This window comes from Melospiza georgiana, chromosome 3 (genome assembly GCF_028018845.1).
Source record: "Melospiza georgiana isolate bMelGeo1 chromosome 3, bMelGeo1.pri, whole genome shotgun sequence".
NCBI classification, from domain to species: domain Eukaryota; kingdom Metazoa; phylum Chordata; class Aves; order Passeriformes; family Passerellidae; genus Melospiza; species Melospiza georgiana.
In genome coordinates this window covers 92056286-92076991 of record NC_080432.1, presented here as the reverse complement: position 1 = coordinate 92076991, position 20706 = coordinate 92056286, and the positions used below count along the sequence as shown (strand labels likewise).

At 39.7% G+C, this 20706-nt stretch overlaps 1 protein-coding gene across 1 annotated transcript in view; it reads left to right on the top strand.

Annotated features, from left to right (window-relative positions):
- The first annotated feature begins 2127 nt into the window (after positions 1 to 2127).
- The window catches only part of TAF1B (TATA-box binding protein associated factor, RNA polymerase I subunit B), a 45730-nt gene continuing 27151 nt past the window's right edge, over positions 2128 to 20706 (top strand). The window contains exons 1-8 of the mRNA XM_058021530.1: positions 2128 to 2188; positions 2971 to 3069; positions 3542 to 3629; positions 5392 to 5489; positions 5786 to 5881; positions 6498 to 6630; positions 9973 to 10129; positions 16316 to 16415. Coding sequence (XP_057877513.1) covers positions 2171 to 2188; positions 2971 to 3069; positions 3542 to 3629; positions 5392 to 5489; positions 5786 to 5881; positions 6498 to 6630; positions 9973 to 10129; positions 16316 to 16415 — 789 coding nt within the window. The 5' untranslated portion in view covers positions 2128 to 2170. The remainder of the gene's footprint in view (positions 2189 to 2970; positions 3070 to 3541; positions 3630 to 5391; positions 5490 to 5785; positions 5882 to 6497; positions 6631 to 9972; positions 10130 to 16315; positions 16416 to 20706) is intronic.

Here is a 20706-nt window from a genome sequence, read left to right as displayed (position 1 = left end):
CACTGGGCAGGCCCACTGCCTGCTCGCAGCATCAAGTCACACATCAGCACTGCTCTCAGTAGGAGCAATGTTTTATCTTCTGCATTGGAACACACCTCTTCCTCTCTTATCACAGGTACAGATGTGATTTTTTTTTTCAAGGTAGTATTTAATCTTAGAAATACATTAGAAAAAGATCAAACCCTCTCTGTCACACAAAATGGCCTTGCTTTCCCAGAACAGTATTTCCACAAACAAAAAATATGGAAATTAAAAACACGAGTAGGATCTGTTCCATCAAAGTATTAGCTGCATTTCTGTGAGGTTGACAATCACCTTTTTAACATGGCAGGAATTACATGCGTAATTCTCTTTAATGGGTGTTACAAATGTTCAGCCCACACTGAAAAAAGATCACAGTTGGTATGAGTAATAACTTTTTTCTTAAACATAAACAGTTCCCCTCCAGCTCTCTACATATCCTCCAACATCAATGTAACCACAGCTGTCAAGGTAGCCTCACCTCTTTCTATGTATATTTTGACTTTAATTTTTTCCCATGCTTTCTCTTAGTGGATTTTTTTTTTAAAGGGCTTAAACCTGTTCTCCAATTTTGTGGGCAAATTCACTGCAATAACAGATCTTGGTGTTTAGACATCTTTAAACATTATTATTAGCATGCAAGAAATTAGAGACCTACATCAAGATCTGGAGGTTTGGGTGTTGTTTTTTAATTGAAAGTGGATTTCAAATTGTAGTTTCCCTCATTCAAGGATCTCCAAACACTCTTACATAGTTAAATGAGGTTTTGTGGCCTTCTTTACAGGCAGCAGCAGCCCCCTTCCCACAGCTTTGGTACAGCCTTGGTGGTCACCAGCTGGAGCCACCAAGGCAATGAGAGGATGAGGATGCAGGAGCTCAGTGGAGAGGATGGGCTGAGGCTCAGAGGGCACACATGGTGTTAGTCTTAAGCTGCACATGTAGTCATAGTCCTAAAATGTGCCAGGGGAGGTTTAGGTTGGACTTCAGGAAGAATTTATTCAGAGAAGTGGTGATTAGGCTTTGAACCGGGCTGCCCAGGGATGTGGCAGTGTCACCATGCCTGGAGGTCTCTAAGGAAGATCTGGACATGGCATTCAGTGCCATGGTGATGGACTCGATGATCTCAGGAGGTCTTTTCCAACCCAAGTGATTGTGTGATGGAAAGTACCCTGTAGTCCTTGGGACACCCCACATCCCCTTGAAGCTGCTGTGTCCCCTCCGTGGCTGAAGCACAGAAGCCATAGAATCCACCATGTGTATATAGAGGATATTAAGGGGTGGGAAGGGATCCACTGATCACCGAGCCCCAGTCCCCCCTGCCATGGGCAGAGACACCTCCACCAGACCAAGCTGCCCGGGGCCCCCTCTGATGCCTCCAGTTTTAACTTTCATATTTTCCAGATTCTGTACTACATTAGTGTGTAACTCTGAACTTCATATAAAGTGTTAGCAAGTTCTCCTCACAGTTTAGTCAGACAAACCAATCCTTTTCCAGCCAAGAACCAAGGACGCCATTGCAGCTTCAGGCCCAAAAAGTGTAAAAAGGAGAGAATTGAGGAGAGCAAACTGGGAGGATGGGACTGCATAACCTGGAGTTGTAACTGGACAATTAACCCCAATATGTAAATGGACCAAAACTTACAAAAGTGTGAAAACTCATGACTTGGAGTCCATCTTGGGTAGAGCCATGGCCAGGCTCTTGTACTGCCCAGGGTGTATCCCTTGAAGGCCTTTTAGTGAATCCCTACTTTATTCCTTTACCACAGCCCAGCCTCTGTCCAGGGAGCCTCTCAAGGCATCAATCCAAGCCAGCCTTGAACATTTCCAAAGGCGCGGCGGGTACAACCTCCCTGGACACCCTGCTGCAGCGTCCACCGCCCTCACAGGAAAGAATTTCCTGCTCCTATGCAATGTCCCACACCTGGATCTATGTCCCCTCAGTGAAGCACGCAATGACCCCTCACAGGAAAGAATTTCCTGCTCCTATCCAATGTCCCACACCTGGGGCACGCAGTGACCCCTTGGAGCCCCCGTGTTCCCTGGCGGGGGCCCGCGGCGGCCCGGAACGCAATCGCCGGGGCCGCGGTTTCCAGGCGGGCCGCGGTGCCGCCCGGCGCGGTTGCCATGGTGCGCCCCCGGCGCGGCCGCCATGGACGAGGAGGACACGGTGGGGCTGCGGGGTTCGCAGGGCCCGGGGCGCTTCCCCGCCGGGCGGGCTGCGGCTGCGGGCGGCGGGACAGGGGGAAAGGGGGAGGCGCCGGCGGGCTCTCCTGCCCCGGCCCGGCCCGGCCCGGACCTGCCCGCAGCGGGGCCCGGAGGCGGCGGGCGAGGCCGTGCCCGGCCCCTCGCGGTTGGCCAGCGCTCGGTGCCGGCCGGAGATGTGGTGCCGGCCGCGCCTGTGGTGCCGGCCGCGGATGCGGTGCTGGCCGCCCCTCAGCCGGGCCTGGCGGAGGTGCCTCTCCCCAGCACGCACGCAGCGGGCGTTTTTGGAAACCACTTAGTTTTAATCTGTCGGTTTCCCTCTTCTCTTCCCCTCTCCCGTTTCTCCGGGAAGTACCGGCTCGTGCAGGCTTTCTCTCACCGCGTGTGTTTCTTTACAGTTCTAGAAATACATTTTTCTTTTCGCCTCCCACTCGAGTTTGTGTCTCCTTTTGAATTTCGGATGGGTGGCTTTATTGAAAGCCGCTCCACGTGTGTGCGAGGCATGGATCACCATTCCTGCTGCTCTGCCGCTCACACACGCGGGCGCTTCGCAGCTACAGTTACGTGTTCAGAGTTACTGCGGCTGATGGCAAGTGCGATGATCGCTTGTTACCAGCCAGAGCTAACACAAAGGCTGTAAATCCTCTCGTCTATAAATCATCTCAGAAGCTGTGCAGTAGCCTAGCAATAATGCCATTTGTTTTACGTAAGCAATTGTGAAAGTCGTCTGGCTTTTCTTTCTTTCAGAGAGATTTTAACGAGCGCTGTGCTCAGTGTTCAGAAGTGAACTGGGGTCTCACTGATGGAGGCAGATTTTATTGTAGATCTTGCCACAACGTTACTGAGGTAAAAAGATAAGTTACTGCCTTGGAAAAGGTTTACTGTGATTGCTTCTTGACTTTATAGAAGAAAATTACAGATTTTTCTTCTTGGCATTGAGGGCATTTCCTCATGCTTTAGCTGACACTATTGAAAACTAACGTTCCTTGAAATCCCAACATTTAGAAAGAGCCATCCTGGCCTGCTGTGTTGCTGTAGCTGTGGTGTCAGTGTGCTCTCTAGGTGCCTTAGAAGCATTGTCTGGGTGTTGCTGCCTTTTGTGCAGTCCAAATCTAGGCAAACCCTGATGCATGTCACTTGTGTGTCCATGATAGTAATTGTCTATTTTTGAAATTTCTGAATCAAAAGTTCAGACTGTCTTGTCTTCTGTTAGTTTAGGAACTTGGAGTAAATTCTTCCATTATGTTTTATGATGGGACAATCTATGCAAGTTAGACCTGGCTCTTTTTTTTTGCTAAGTTGTATTCATCTTTTGCAGAGAACTAGAGAAGTTATAAACACTGATTTTATTACTAATTCAAGAGTCCAAACAATCTCCAAAGGTTTAAAAAAGCAGGAAAAAACCGGTATGTATGAGTTTGTCTGTCTTTTGCAAAAGGGTGGCTGTTCTGTTCAGCCACTGTTCACCATGGCCATTATGTCTTTGGTGGAGAACAAAAGCAGATAGGCAAGAAAGACTGTAGGAGTAGGAGCAAAATGCTGCCACAACCTTCAGAGATCACATTTGGTGGCTTCCTGAGCCACAGGTGACCTCTGGTGAGCCCGGAGGTGGGGGTTTTTTGATTGAATGGAGCTATGTGCTACTGCTGCTTTGATTTCTGGAAGCAAATACTCACTGAAGCTACTGGAGGCATGCATTCAGATGTGGTGATCCTTTGTTCCTGCCCTGTGATGGCTATCACAAAACCAGAGAGGTTGTTTGTCTTGGCAGGTGAGGTGTGATGGTGGTCCAGCTCTTGGTGTCAGTCTGGCTGTGTTACAGGCACTGGGCCCTGCAGCTTACACACAAACTGCACAGAAGAGGTTTGAGTCAGTTCCAGTAGCTGAACCAGTCTGCATCTTTCATCCAGGGTCACTTTTTTACTTTTAATTTAAGAATATTCAGAAGAACAGTGGTCATTACACAGGAGGATCTGGCCATAAGGATGTAGTGGTAAAGCTGCTGCTGGAGCTGTGTGTGTATTCTTTGTTGGCTGGATGCATCTCTTACTGTAGTGGCCACTTTCAGAAAACAAAACTGCATTAAAATGCCAAATAAAGTGAGGGGTTATCTTTCTCTCTCATATGAGATATGCTCATCGACCTTTGCTCTGTTGCAGAGGCAGTGGGTTGCTACATTCCTTCAAAAAGAGCACTTGTGTGGAAGTGAAGGGAGGTGTGAAAAGGACCCCTCCACTTTTCCTTATCCTGTATTGCTTCTAGAGTCTGGACCACTCATGCTTTTAATGTATCCTGTTGAGGAGGTCATTAGCCAGCCCCAGGCTTCTTAAGAAAGAAATCCTTACCTTCAGAATGCAGTCATGTTACACTGTATCCCATGAATGTTTGGGAGTAAGCTGTGTCTGTTAGCTCACTGGTTAACAGTTAAGAGCAGCATCATTAAAGCAGGGCAGAAGCTTTGGGCAGATAATGCCCATGATGGTGAGATGCAAGGTGTGTTTCAGAACAAAAGTGATGAAGAACAGGTGTGGAAGGAATGAAAAGGGAGTTGAGAAATGCAGATAAAATTTCTAAAACCAAAGGCCTGTATAAAAGGTTAGTAGTGAATTTAGAGAGGTAGGGGCGAAATGTAATTGCAATGCAGCCTTGAAGAAATAGTGACTAGATTGGAGCAGGCCCACTCCCTGTGGAATTCATGTTGGGCTAGGATTTGTTAGAAGTTGGGATATTCTTTTATTTAAACCTGTATGATTCTATGGGAGAGAATGGTAAAGCACCAAAGTGGTATTGGTTGTTTTTTGCCTGACTCACTAATGTTCCAGTTTTCTGTATCAGGGGTGGGAAAGGAATGTTCATATTTCATTTTTAATGGCAGGTTCTCAGTTATTTTTAAACTGGTAATTTAACAATGCTCTGCTCAATTACAAATGCCACACTAGACATTATAATGAATTATATTATTCTTGGGAAATGTGTGAAGTTCTTGTTCAGTAACTTTTCTTCTCGTTTAAGGCTGTGAATAAATGGAAGTTAATGGAGTGTGCAGTGTAGCTGGTTTATGCACTAGGGTCTGAAATTACTAAATAGATATATTGGGGTATGTGTGCATAAGGTTTAAGAAACCCAAAATAGTGCAAACAAACATAGACCCCCTTTTTTCTTCCTTAGATGGAGGTTGTGAATGGTATATTTGTGAAGGCTTTCAGCTTGTACTCAAGAAACAAGTGGAAGCTCTAGAAGCATTAGGAGTATGTCCTCAAATGAAGGTACGTAGATGTCAGTGTGAATTGTACACTCTGTGTGTGTGTGTGTTACAGAAAGTGGGATTTTAAAAGATTTTAATTTTTAAAGTGAATCACACTAGTCCCTGTTTAAAATCATTGAGCATATGAAATAAAAATTTGTTTCTCTGTTAATTTTGAAATGTATTTTATAAATCACAGTTATTAAAATTAGAGATGGAATATAATTCAGATTCCTGAGTTAGAAATACACTCTGTTCTCTCAGCAATTAATGATCCTCTAAACATCGTACCATTTACCATCCATTTGTGTTTATCAGGATGAAATTCTGTGCAATTTTTGGAGGTGTTACCTTCAGAAGAGCAAACAGGCATATTGCAAGAGACCAGCTGGGGAAACTGTCAAAACATTATCAGTAAGTGAAAGCTCCAATCCCATGAGATGTTTGGTATCTTTTTAAAAGCAACAACAGAAATCTTCCTTGTTTAGGAGACGTATCTTGATGGTAATAATGTCACCTCATTATGAAGGAAATCATAAACCGCCTTGCACATGTCCATGTTACTGGGTTTTGGAGCTTTTTGGAGTCTTATTTCAAGAGATGAATATTTCTGTAACTATTTGAAATGGCTTATTTAAAAGTTTTGCTTTGTCTTGACATAAATAATCAGTAAATACAAATGACAATGCAAACTGTATCATCAGCTACCATCCTTTCCTGCCTGCTCTCTTGAAGTTACTCATTTGATCAAGCTTTGATTCTGTGTGTTGCCAACTTTCTGGTCATTGTGGCAGATTAAAATGTAGTTACTGGAAGTTTTTTGATCTTGAGAAATCCTGGAAAAGTACTTCCTTTTCTTTTTTTTTTCTTTTTTTTCCCCCACTTACTGGTGATTTGTGGAGTAAAAATGTGAACAGTTTGGGTTTTAACTTTTGCTGCTAATTTTGCATCTGTTATGCTTTACGTGGTTTATTAAGATCAAAACTGTAACTAAAAGTAGCTAATGCAAATATTTATTTACAACCCCCAGGTGTGTGAGAGCAGTACTGATGTGGACAGTGACCCAGAGAGACCCAGCCTCCTGCACTTGCTGTCTCTCTCTGAAAGTGAGGGGGATCTCCAGACCGACTGCAGCTTTGCCTCATCAGTGAGCAAGGTCTCAGGTAGGAGCAGTGAGCTGAACTATCTGAAAACCAGTTTTCCTGTAGTTTTTAAATACAAATAGATTTAAAGTGTATTTGTGTACAGTGTATTGGAGGAACTGGTTGGAAGTTGTAAAGTTTTCAGTCTTGTGTGACACTTTATATTCTACCAGAAATAGAAGACTTCCTCCTCCAACCCCCACCCAAGGACATAAAAGTTGAACAGGACCTGGAAATACAGTGGGAAATGCAGGAGGAAGTTCTCGTTTATAGCAAGTTTGCTCCATGCCTCCTGTTTGGAGTGAGAAAAAAATTGCTGTTATATCTTCTAAGCTAGATGTTCAAAAACACAGCAGCTTTGAACCATATTTAACCTTTTTTTTAAACTGCATTTAACCAATAGCAGAGCTGTCTGTCATGACTTTGATGTTAAAAACATCTATTTATTCTTTAAGGGGGTGTATTCTTTTTTCTCTCCCACACATATATTTAGCTTTTAAACTTTTTTCTTTACATTATTTTGGTATTTCTGTATCTTTTGTCTCCACAGTCTTTTTACTGCTTTCCCAATGACCCCTTCTATGAAAAATCATATTTTACCATTCCATCAGTTTCTCTTTTCTGCTCACAATAGCAGCAGGAAAATACCTACAGAATGCTGAACTTCTTCATTAGAATGTTGTAGAGAAATGGAGTGTTAGGTTCTGCTGGGCAACTGTAATACCAGACAATGCTGCAATGCCTGATACTGGAAATGCATTTCAAGGCATATTTGAAAGCTTTGGCTTGTGTTTTAAACTTAGGATGGTTTTCGCTCTTGCTTTATTCTTTGCTTACTTTTTCCTTCTCTATCCATCTCTCCTTCTTTATTCCCTTGTTATGTACTATCCTCCTTATGGCATGTTTCTGTTTTTCTGTGATATTGCCTCTCTACCCTCAGAAGAATGCAATCTTGTTTTTTCATGCTTTTTATTTTGTTAAGTCCAGAAGTGTAATAGCGTGAGAAATTTGATCAGCAGCAATTAGAAAACTCCAGACAGAATTAGGGAGTGGGGGGAAAAGGTATAAAAAATGGTGATGCAAAATTTTTAAAATACTATACTAGAACCTTTCATCCTTATATATTAAAATGACAACATTTTGAGGTAAAGAGTCACTGTGTGTTTGTGCATGTAGAATCTTGGGTGTTATACAAATATAATACAAAAAGGAAAGAATTGAGTGAAGAATTTCTAGTGAAAGTATTCCCTTGAATTTCCTTCCCCTTTTTAGTGTCCAGGGTAGCTCCTTTCTTCCTCAGTACTTGTGCCTTTTATAGGTCTGCTGCTTAAAGTTTTAGAACAGCAAGGTAGTCCTAAGTAGGCCATAATTTATTGTCTTCGTTAGTTGTTTCAGAGATTGAATTCAGCTTCCAGTAGACATCAATTTCACTGATATCACTTGAAATTAGTTATGAGTTCAGTGATATTTAAAGTAAATGTCAGTGAAATCAGACAAACATAGAAATAGTTTTGTCTATTGAAGTTCAGCATAAGGGTGTGTGTTCTAGTCTATTGTAATCTCTTGTGAAGATTCATAAATATTTTCCTTGGGGTCATTTCTGCTGAGCTGTTATTGCTACCGACTAGAAAGCTCAACACCCTTCTTTCCCCAAGAGGCTTGTCCCGATGGCATTTGGTTTTTTGGCTTTGGTTTTTTTTTATTTTCATCTAGGGTTAATAGCAAATTCCACTGAGTATAGCACTGAGATAATGCTAGAGAAGCCTATAAAAACCTTAAATTATTAGCTGTGTGTAACTGTGCATTGTCATGCCACGCATAAGCTGGAAGAAATAAAAGAAATTGTGTGCCATCATTAAGTCCACAAATATAATGAGGATTATTTTAAATAAATTGAGTTGAATGTGAAATTAACAATGAAGCTTCAGTCACGGAGCTGCCTTTAAGCGCAAGTATCCATGTGAAAGGTGAAGCAGTTGAGTCCTGGGATTAAACCGATGTTCCCGTGTTCCTGCCTTTGTTCCCTGACGCACCTGTGCGTGCTGGGACGCTCTGCTCAGCTCTGCACCGGCCGTTCGGGCCGGCTCTGGCAGCCTGGGCCGGGCCTGTGCCGATCCTGTGCCGGGGCCGTGCCCATCCTGTGCCGTGCCTGTGCCGGGGCCGTGCCCATCCTGCGCCGTGCCCATGCTGTGCCGTGCCTGTGCCGGGGCCGCAGCTCCGGGGCCGGTAGGTGGCACCGCAGCCCGGCCTTGGAAGGCGCTGTGCGCGGTGTCCCCGTCCTGCGGGCGCTGTGGCCCTGCCCCGCTGACCCTGGCACCTCGCAGGTGTGGCTGTCGCCAGCCCGCGAAGCTGCCGGGCTCTTGGAAGGTCCCGGTTGTTTCCAGTGGGCTCTTTGCCCTTGCCCTCCCAGCCGGGGAGCTGTGGATCCAGCTCTCGCCATTCCTGCCTGAACGGGTGAACATTTTGTGGGGAAATGAAGTGGGAAAAATCTCTGCAGAGTCAATGATGACATTTTGTGCCGGTGTGCTTTAAATACATTTTCCTTCATCCTAGCTGGGTCATGATGAAGGGAAGAGGGGATTACAGATTTTTTTTTTTTTTTTTTTTATCCTCTTTTCCTGAACTCTCAGGTTTCACTGCTGAAAAGGTTCCAAACTCATAAATCACTCTACTAAACAAACTTTTCTCTCGGTTTCTCTTCGTTTTTAGCGATTCACCTGAGTAAGGGAGTAGGGAGGTTTGGGTCTTAATTTATTTGGGTTTTTTCCCACCCTCTTCACTATTTCCTGCATTCTTGTTCTAAAGTTATTTCTTTGACATTGAATTTATATACATTTTTTAGAAGAATACCTTTTTTTCCACAGTTGGAGATTATATATTCATTGGACAGATGGATTCAGGGCAGACTTTTAACATCAGTAACATTTCTGCAATGTAAATGACTTTTTCATTAAAGTCTTGCCTGTGTTGAAGTTTAAAACTGTGTTTTAATCTCAAACTCAGAGGCATTGATTTAAGTGCATCAGATTTTCCCTTGTTTCCTCACAGTCTCAAATGGAAAACAGTATTTCCGGCTCATAAGTACTACTAGTTATATGTTCTACAGGAGTTAATGTCCTAGTCAAGTGGAATAGCACTTTGTGTAACAGGTTCTCTTCTCATATTGTGGTAGATTAATAAATTGGAGTTAAACTGTTTCATAGAAAAGCATACAACCAAGCAAAAAATTCAAAGTAATGATTTCAAAATGTTACTAGTTGCTGAACAAGTCTTGTATGTTCCTTTATCTTGATTTTTGCATGCATGGTTCATGTATCTATCATATCAATTGCCTTTTTTCTTTTCTTTTAACAAAAACCCAAGAAAGCACCTCTGTGTACTCTGGATCAGTAGATGGCAGCTTGTATTTAATGAAGAACCAAAAGGAGAAACTGAGGATGACAATGCCAATGACACTTTCATTTTGTTACTTGGCTTTGCTCTGGGTGAGAGAACCAATTACATTGTCCGAGCTCTTAAGGTATGAATGGTCTCTAGTGAAGAATTGTTGCTTTTATAAACAATAATATTTTTTTCAAAAGTAGATCTGTACTATTGCCCTCATATGAATTTGCTCAGTAATAGTGAGAAGTTCTTTGTATTTAGTTGTCTTGTCTTTCCTTTGTCATAACCATTTGTGCAGCTGCTGTTGGAGGACATTCTCTGTTGGTTGCAGTGAATTTCAAAGACCTGTAAGGAAGAAGGTTTTGAAGTTAGAGAAGTTTTTTATCCTTCTCCTTTAAAAATTCTTAAGACTTGCTGGAGGTGTGTATGGCCACACTTCTGTGATATTTGCTGTTGTCAGCATGTCAGAATTAAATGAGTAAACATTCTCCAGGACTTACATCAGTGTCATCCTGCAGACAATACCAGCAGTATACAGTGATCTGAAGTGCAGCAAAGTAACTTCATGCAATGGAGTTGAAATTAATATAAGAAGATCATTTTGTCTTCATATCTTTGTATCTGTAATTATGAGAGTTCAGAATAATACCTTTTAATATGGTAGAAATAAATTGTTCTAATAATAGGGTTTGATGCTAAATGGAGACTGTCAGGCTACTGCTGACAATGCAGCTCCCTTCTCTCCCCTACAAGGCCATGAACACCTTGCTTGTGGACTTTCCTTCAGAAATGAAAAATAATTCATCAACTCTTGTTGGCAAAAAATGTCTTAAATCAGGCCTAAATAAGTTCAGGAATTCCTAGATTTTCCTTGGAATACCTTTAGTATTCTGATACCCTTTATTAACAACTGTTGAAATACTGAGTATTTCTAAACAGATGATGAAAAAATATTACTCAGCCAAAATATATGGAATAGAAATACTCAAGTGAATACATTGGCAAATCAAATTGAAAACTCAGACAAAGTAAGGGAAAAACTGATTTAAAGTTCAGTGCTTTAATTTTTATTTTTCAAATATGTAACCTGTGAGTTACAAGGCAAGGCAGTGGGTACATTTTCCCCTACCTGTGGTGCTTACATCTGGTGTAGCTGCTGAAAGTGTGATGAATGTAAGGGGCTTTTTCCCCCAGACTCTGCTGTTTCATCATGGCCTCTCTCCCCTGGCATGCCAGGTTCCACCTGCACTTTTCTAGCTTTGTACAAACTTTCCAAGAGGGATGGATATTCAAGGATCTTTTTTGCAAAACATCTACTTTCCAAAAGGGTTTTTTTTTGTCTTGAAGTACAGTAGTTACTACTAGATAATCAATTTCTATGCAAAACAATTTAACGCTTTGATTTTACTTTAGGGGTGGCTCTTGCCTTCATTGATCAGAATTGCACAAACCATTGCATATTTGCATAACTGGATATGCTATTGCATAAAAGATGCTTGTAAAAATTTCATTAAAATGCTATAATATTCAGAATTCAAACTAATATCCTGCAATACAAAAGTATTTATTGAGTAGATTAAGAAATAGTAGAACTCAAAAGTAATGTTCAATAGCAAGATTTTTACTGGCTACCTTCTTCCTTAGGAAATTCTGTATGAGTCAGAACTACCATAACATACTCTGTAGTTTTGTTAATGATTAGCAAATAAATAATGTAAAACCTGTCTGATAATGTTTGTATATGGCAAAAATCCAGGTAATAAATTACAATTTCTGGGACAGAGCAACTGGTTCACACTAAAAAATTATTAGTTACCCCATTCTGTTTGGAGAGAAAAATTAATAATTAAATATATATTCTTTGGTTATTGTACCTTGGAAACTGTCTCTGGAAGCATTGTTGGCTCATACCAGGCAAAGACATCTTCACATGTTTCTCTCTTAGTACAGTGGTGTGGTTGGAAGAAAACCCAACCAAACAATAACTGCTGAAATCAGCTGTCAAGAGGGAAGATAGATAGTTTTGTTTGCATATGAATGGTAAATTATTGTGTTTGGCACATTAAAAATTGGAGACTGCAGAAAAGATCCTGGAAAAAGAACCTGGAGACTATCCTTTGGACTAATATCCTTAAGAGATGAGCACACTTGAATGGATTTAGAGAAAACATGAAAGCAGTAAAAAGGTTGGAAAAGGATTTTAAAAATCAAGTAGCAAATATAGCACAGAATGACATAATCTAAAACTAATAATTGGAAATTGAAATAAGATTATTTGAATGAGAATATATAATGTAATTAGATACAATTTATGTGTGTAAGATTGTATAAATCACAATGATTCAGTAACTTTAAATGCACTGAACATATTAACTGGATGAAGTACAGAAAGTGAAGTTTAAAAGAATGTTATTTGTATTGCAAAGTTTTACCATGATATGATAGTTATATAAGATTGTAATTACGTTATCATGCTTCCCTCCCTACCCTTAAGGTCTTTGCCTTTCAACAAGTTTGATGAAGAAGTAGAAAGAATTTTAAATTGCATGAACTACCATAAAATACTTGTTTTCTGACTTCTGAATATTTAAGTTTAAAAAATCAGACAATGTTCACATTTTTGCATGCATTAAGATACAAAATAACGACAGACTGAAGATGAAAACTATGCAGAGAAAGCATTAAGTATTCAGCATTACCTTTTAAGTCTTTGTAGGCAAATTGTTTTATTTAAACCAGCTGAATTAGAGTTCTGTTTAAAGTTCTGCCTTGTTTTTTCCTCAGTTTGGTTTTCTCTGTACCCTGAAGTCAGCTGACTACCACTCCTCCCTTGTGATACATGCTTAGGCACTACAGTCGGGCAATCTGCCAGCTTTTAAAGGATTTACAACACCAAAAATACACTCCTCCTTGCTACTTGACACACTTAGCAGAAAAACACTACAATTACCTCCTCTGACAGGAACATTTTGGTTTAAAAATAACACTTTCAACAGCATTTCTGCTCATGTCTACATTACGCATTAAATCTTTTTCCATCGCGAACAGTCTTACAATATTCCATATGATGTATATTATTCATCTAAATAATGAAGTAGTTAGGTTTTGTTCAAGATGCTAGACTTTTGAGATTCTGTGAAATAATGCCTTTCATGTGAGATTATACCTAATTGTGCTGGCAAGACTAAACTTATAATCAGTTTGTGGCATTACTGTGGCTTTAACAAATGCATCACTTCCTTCTAGCATGCTGAGGACCGAGGATTTTTTTCATACTTGGGCCTTATTAATGTATGTTGCTGCTGTAATTAAAAGAACATGGACTGTGTACTGCATCTGCCAGCCAAGTTTTCAAGCACCTCCCTGACAGAACATAGTCCTACAGGTGTTTTGACCATCTGTCTGTTAAATGAAAGGTTTGGAGGAACAGCAGACAAAAGAAACTGTTCTGAAGTGCTATTCCAAATTTGTACTTCTGGAATAAGTGTTAAAATTTGCATCATCAGCACATTCTATTCACAACAGGGTATTTGTGCTGTATTTTTAGAATGTAAAAACAACTTTTAACCTGAGAAGAAAGAGCATTCTTTTTTTTTTCTTTCTGGACACAATAATTTTAAGATAGAAAAGATATTACTTTTAAACAGTTGCAGTGCTTTGACTTGGTACAACCAAATTAGTGAAAACTTTTTTTTTTTAAAAATATTTTGGTGGATACTGCTTGTCTCTTGCAGTGTAGGGATGGGGTTCCAGCATCAGTTTAAGCTGCTCCAAGTTCTTGGTGCCGTGGTCTTGCATAAACATTCCTGTTCTTTCTCTTGCCATGGATGCTAGCATTCATGCGGTTTATGGTTTATTAGGTGAAAGAAGTAGATCTAGAGAAGATAAATTTTGAAAAGAAAGGTTCACTGGACATTTTAGTGCTTCACTGCTGTCCCTTTCTGCCTTGTGCTGGCAGTAATGTTCCTGCAATCATCTGAGTCTGTTGGAGTGAAACCCTGAAGAGACTCATTCCAGTCTGATGCTCTGGGAAGTCACACAAGTGCTTTTGTCAGCAGGGAGGAATGTGTGGCGAGGGACTGAAGGAGGGTGGGATTCATTCCCATCTCGGAGGCAGCAAGCTGTGAGGGTGGTTTGCCTGCATCACCACCACACCACACCCGAGACTAGGTTCTGATTCTCTGCGCTTCCAGCTGCTGCTCTGCTGGCTCAGGCGTTTGCTGCTCTCAGTGCCTTGGTTCCAGGCCTTCATATCTGACAGCTGATGGTGTCACTGTGCCTTAGCGTGTGTCAGCCAAAGCTTATCATCAGCTGAGCCAGTAATGCATCACTGCTGCTGAAAGGGGAAGGTCCTGCTTCCCTCTACTCCTGCCTGTGTCATGCCCCCCCTTCCCTCTGGCAACTGTTTCACTTGCAGAGCCATCTGTGAGGCTCTCTACAGTTGTTAGATGATGAAAGAAGCCTTGCTAGCAACAGGGTAACAGGTGGTTTTCTGCTGCTCTTGTGATTTGGGTTTGGGGAAGAGACCAGCAGCAGCAGCTCATGGCTGGTTCACAAGGAGGGAGATCCTGCTAGTTGTGTTGAGCTTTTAGTTTGGCTCAATCAACTTTGTGAAACCGTACCTGAAGCTTATGTTCCTCAGTGTAGTGGATGGCTAAAAGGAGCTAAGGAGCAGATGTGCCAGCTGCTCAGCAGGTCAGGCAGGGTGGCAAGGACCAGCAATGGAGGGGGGGCTGCTTTGGAGAGCACCCTCATGAGAGCTCAGCGCGCATCTCCACTCGGGGGGGGAAATGCTGTTGCTGCTGCTTGAGGAAAGCTACTGAAATTTCACTAGCAAAATGATCATTACACCATTTGATTAGAAAGGACTGTGCACCACCTGTTACTTCTTCACTTAAAAGACTAATAAGCAGAGCTTTGGAACAAAGGCTGTTGGGCAATATGATTTTTCATATTGCTGTTATTTTTCAGGAATCATTATAAATTATTCTAATTATTTGAAACAGTTTCAATCATTAAATGCACTTCTTTATTTTAATCCTGGGTTTAACTAATTTTTTTTCAATTAAACTGAACATTCAGATAAGACTGGTTAAAAAAAAAGTAGACTGTAACTGTAAACTTTGCAGTAACTAGCTTTAAACAGAATTTTAGTCAACTTCAGTAGATACACACTACATAACATGGAACAAATAGTGATGAGGCACAGAACAGGGAGATAGCAGGTGAGCTTGTGAATTGCTGTAGGCTCAGAAGGGACATTAAATATTTGTAGATCAAGAAGTTACTAATCTATGTAGCAAGATCAGAGAGATAACACTCATCAGCAGGGAAGAAAATTGTTTTCAGTCCTGATTATTAGAGTCTTCTCTGTTTGTAATGTTAACTTATTCAGGTTTAATGTACTCTTTTAACAAAATTGGTTTGGAGAAGAGGAGATGGGAAGGCATTTCTAGCTTAGTCCTATGGGAGACTACCAGTGTGCCTTAGTGTGGAATGGGTGTGTTGCCTTGTGAGGATTTGTGCTTGTTCAATGCTTGCTTGTCCTATTGTGGGTGTCTGCTAAGATGCTGGATAAGAGGAGGGGTTTGGCGTAGTGGTGGCTTTTTATTGGTATCTGTTCTTAAGTCTCGTCTTTTACATATATATGTGTGTGTGTTTTCAATAAAAATATCAAATAATACTGTCAACCACTTACCAAAAGCAGTTTTTAACAACAAAGATGCATTATTTGTATGCAAATAAGAATGAAACTATTTTTATTTATTAGTATACAAAGCAATTTCTATTTATCCCTCAGTAATCCTGTTTTTGAAAAGTATCATCATAGAAATGTAAGTAATGTGGCTTCAGTTCTGTGTATCCGCTCATCATTCTGTGATTTTCTTCCCTATCGTGTTATCCGATTCAAACTCCTCCAGCAGAAAGTCTGTGTTTTAAAAGTAAAATTTACTTAAAGCTTGAGAATTTTGAAAAAAAAATCATGCTATTCAAAGGAGGCTTAAAGCAGTTCAAGAAATGCAGTAGTTGAAGAATGTGTAGAACAAACTCCATGTAAGCTTGTTGATTGTATGCTTACTGCCATAATGTTATCATTTGTCAGTCACATCTCAGCTTGAACTTAAAAGCCTGTTAAATGATTGAACTGGTTTTTGTTCTGTGGACATTTCCAGTGTGTAACTTCAGGTGGAATTGCTTAGGTAGCATAATACTGATGTTATTTAAAATCAAAAGGTGATTTGTATATTAATTTTATAATAAACATAATTATTTGTTACCTTATATATTATTTTGATTTGATCTTTATTTTTTTTTAATGCAGGTTTGTTGTTGAAGGGCATATTCCATATATGAATGTTTTCCAGCATTTTCCAGAGAAAATGAAGTTATGTGGACTTGATCTTAAGATCTTTTGTGTAGAGGTAATGTTTTTCTTAAAGGAAAAGTTAAAAAAACCCCAACCAAAACCTAGTTATTTAGTGGTATTTTAAATATTTTGGTCACTGTACTAGTAAATTGATTAAATCTATTGTTATATAATACAGTTCATGTTTCACAGTATTGGAGCCTGGCAGAACCTAGCGCACTCTGTGACTTGGAGTGCTTTAATCTTTAACCAGTCTTATTGTACTGATTACCTAAGTTAAAATGAAATCAATAAGTACTTGTGGAGAAAAGGGTATTCAGAACTGCTCTCAAAACACTCAGAAGCAGGATTAAGCTTCAAGTGTAATGGCCATATATTATCCCTTTTGGTGCTTGTCTGAAATAGCTATTGAATTTTTTTGCAATTCCATATTCTTTTAATAAAATATGGTTTAGATGCTATCTCTTGTTCTGTTCCTTGCTGTACTGATTGAAATATATCAAACCTAAAATCTATGTAAGGGAATACAGCTCTTCTAGGAACTGAATAGTAATGGACAGTCTTGAGTGAAATTTAGTTTCCCTTGTTAAGATTCTTATGTACTGTAACAATTGCCCAATGACATTTCTGTTGCGGATAAAAATTTATTACGGATTTTTGAAGTGTGCAAATAAAATCTTAGCTTTTAAGAACAGAAAGCAGCAATTCTGCCAAGCCCTCATGATGATGTTGCAAGTAACATTAACATTCTCCAATATGTAGCTTATATTCAGCAGGTCATGAGTTGTTCAGGGCTTGTGACCCTTCAGAAGTTTTAGCATTTTTGGGTTTGTGTTACTGCTTTCCTGTCTGGATAAATGAGAATTATGACCTCAACTTCTAAAAATCAGGAGATAAATTTAATATAAAAGCTTTTGATTTCTTTGTCTTAGAAATTTCCTTAACAGAGAATATGTTAGGTTGAAATATGAGTATAAACTTGGTTTTAAGTCTTTGTCCTTCTTTGCCTTCATCTTCTGCATGAGTTTTTATTTTGTGAATTGCAACTGTAAAGCTTGTGGCATACCTGAAAGTGGGAGAACTGGTTCACCGAGAGGAGATGAGTTTCCTTTGGAGGATCCTACTGTTTCCTTTTAGGATAGGGCTACTCCCTTCATTTCCAAAGCATTAGTAGATATGCACACTAACCAGGTAATCTCTTAACTGTGTTTTCACTGAGATATATAGGTGTAGTTCTGTAGGCTTACTGTACCATTTGTTTTCCAGCCACTCCATTATTATTATGGCTTCCTCTTTTTAGAAATATCTGCTCCTTGTTCCTTACTCTACCTTCAATGTTACTTTAGTAAGGCATATACTCAGTTGTGTTTAGTTTTAATGTTTTTTTTACTACATCATGAGGCTGATAATTGCAAAATCCTTACTAGCTCTTTCTCACTGCAGCACTGAGATTACCAATGTCTTACTGTGTCTAGTTTTGGCATCTGAGTTTTGAGAAATTCAGGAGATGAGGTTATTGTCCTGGAGCAGGAAATGAGATTCTGTAATACTCCATTCTGAAATATAGCTTACATTCTTTTCTGCTTTGCTCTGTATTGAATATTTTGTAGACAATTATCTTAAATACCTTTATGATATTATGGCTGTTATAACCAGGTAGGTAAGTTGCTCTAATGCCATTATTTGTTGTACTTCAAGTCAGGTAAATATAAGCTGCAAACATGTTCCAAAATATTGATAACTGACAGGACTATTCCATATGTCTCCTTTTTAATTTTGAACAGATCTTTAGTGCATTTAGTTGTGTCCTTTGCATCCCAAATTTGAATCAAGAAGTAATTTTGTTGTAGTAACTTGAAGGATTTTAATCATACTAAATATCACTTAATCAATTAAGTGCAGATGAAGCCTAACTTGATGAGGCTCATCTTGTATATAAATATTCTCAGGGGCTTTAAGGCTTTTTTTAGTAACAATTTCCCACATACTCAAAATATGCTGAATTTGTGCAAGGTTGAAGTTGTTACAGGTCTTAGAAAAGTAAATGCAACGTTATTATGAAGTGAGTCACCTACTTTCTGTGTAATGGCATGTGTGTGTGTACATGCACAAAGGGATTTTTATAACTTGTCACTTAGTAATAGTTTTTCATATGCAAGGAATGGGACAAGTTTCAGGCTTCCCGTCTGTGATAAATTTCTCTGTTGTGTATTTAAGAATGGAGTCTGTATCACTGACAGTTTTTCCTTGTGTTGCATCCTGTTTAGCAGTTAGAGGTGATTGTAGTATTTGCTGTACAAGGAGAGGCTGAGAGCTGGGAGTTTATCACTGAGGAGGGAAGGCTGGGGGCAATGTCAGTAATGTGTATAAATGTCTGTCAGGGAGGAATGAGGATGGCATTGGGCTTTCCTCTTGATGGTGTGCAGTGGAAGAACAGTACCTAACTGAAATACAGGGCACAAACTGAAAAACAGGAAATTCCATTTGAATATTAAACTTTTTCACTGTTTAAGGGTGATTGAGTGCTGGAACAGGCAGCCCTGGACCACTGTGGAGTCCCTGTCTTCAGAGGTACACAAAACCTGATGGGACACAGTCTTGAGCAGCTTGCTGCAGTTGATCCTGCTTCAGCAGAGGTGTTGGACTCCATGTGTCATCTCCAGAGATCCCTTCCAACCTCAAGAATGCCTTGTATTCTGTTCCACCTTTTCAGTGTAGGTAGCAAATAGGCCCTTCATATTTTGGTGGTGGAACAGCTAACAAGAAGGGCATAATTCTTCATTCTGCTAAAACGGAACTTTATTTAAAATAGCTGCCACAAAGGTATGGTTATATCTGAACACTTCTGTCCAGAAGTGTGGGAGCTTTGAGCATGATTGTCTCATAAAGAGAGAGGAGCCTCCAGCTCTCTGTACTGTCTTTAATCATGATGTATAACTGTTAGACAGGTGTCAGGGCCTAGCTGGAGAGAAGTACTACTCTAAAGTGTTGTCAGAAGGATAAAAGTACTTTATAGAAGATCTTTGAGAAAAAATTAGTTGTTTATCTTCCATATGTATTTATCTTTCCATTGTTCCAAGTCAATTTTCTAAGCTCTTACTTTATTAGTAATCTTATTTATCCCTTCCTCTATTAAATCATGTGTATATTAGAAATTAGCCCTTGGAAAATAGGTTTTACCTAAAGGTACAGTGAGAGGGTTAACAGGGCAAGCCGCAAGATGCTCCTGTTTTGTTCAGAAGTTCTAACTTCCCAGTACAAGAAGTTTTAACTTCCCAGTACAAGAAAGGAAAGGCAAAATTTCCTTTTTCTAAAAGAAGTATTCTTATTCCATTTGATTAAAATCTTTTTGTATGTATGAAGGAAGAATAAGATATATAAGTGTTTGGTTTTGTTCTGTGCAGGAGGTGAAGGGTTTTTTTCCTTGTGTTTGCAAATTACCTACAGTAGATCTCTGCTCATCCTAAGGCTTGTGCCAGTACCCAATACATCTTTGATAAGTGCAGTCATCTTTTTGCTTTGGGTGGAAGTCACCTTTGTTCCCTTTTAAATGCACATAGGATATCTAGAATTTTAGGATATCTATTTCTTTTAAAACCCATTAGTATAGGAGTTAAAATGTGTTTGTAAATTATTATTAGTATATATAAAGTTCACTGAATAATTTGTTTTCAGCTTATATTATTTTATTGATATAATCTGTCTGCACACAAATTCCCTCTTTTATTTCTGCATGAAGTAGGGATATATCTTTAAGATACACATCCTCCACTTTGCTTTTAAGGATTTATCTTGCTCCTTATACAAAATTGATTAAAGCATCCCTTTTGCCTAGAGCTGTCAACAAGTTGTCTTTGCCATAGGTCTGTCTTGCCATGCATTTTTGACTTGGGATTATATACCAAATTATCTCTCAAGTATTATTTTCTTGGGCTTAAAAGTTGGTTATGCTATCCTTCCTCAAATATACCTTTAGCTCTCATTACTTTTATAAAACACACTATTTTTCAGTGTATTTTACCTTTAATGCATTGTAAGTGGAGTTTTTTTTAATGTCCAAAAGTAATGCGTTGATTCTCACATTCTTCATGCGCACACAAATTTAAATATATGTGTATATATAGGTAAGCAGGTCACTCCCATGGATGTTGGGCAACGTGATTTACTAAAGTACTGAAGATAACAACCACGTCACTTTGGAGTATGTGCTGTGTGCAGCAGGATAGGTGTAGTCTCATAAGCATCTTTCAGATCTTCTTGTGCTAAAGAGCTTTAGAAGTGATTGTCTCTGGATGCTCAAGTATCTGGACTTGGCAAGGAGCATGGTGTGGGACCTCAGAGAAGTT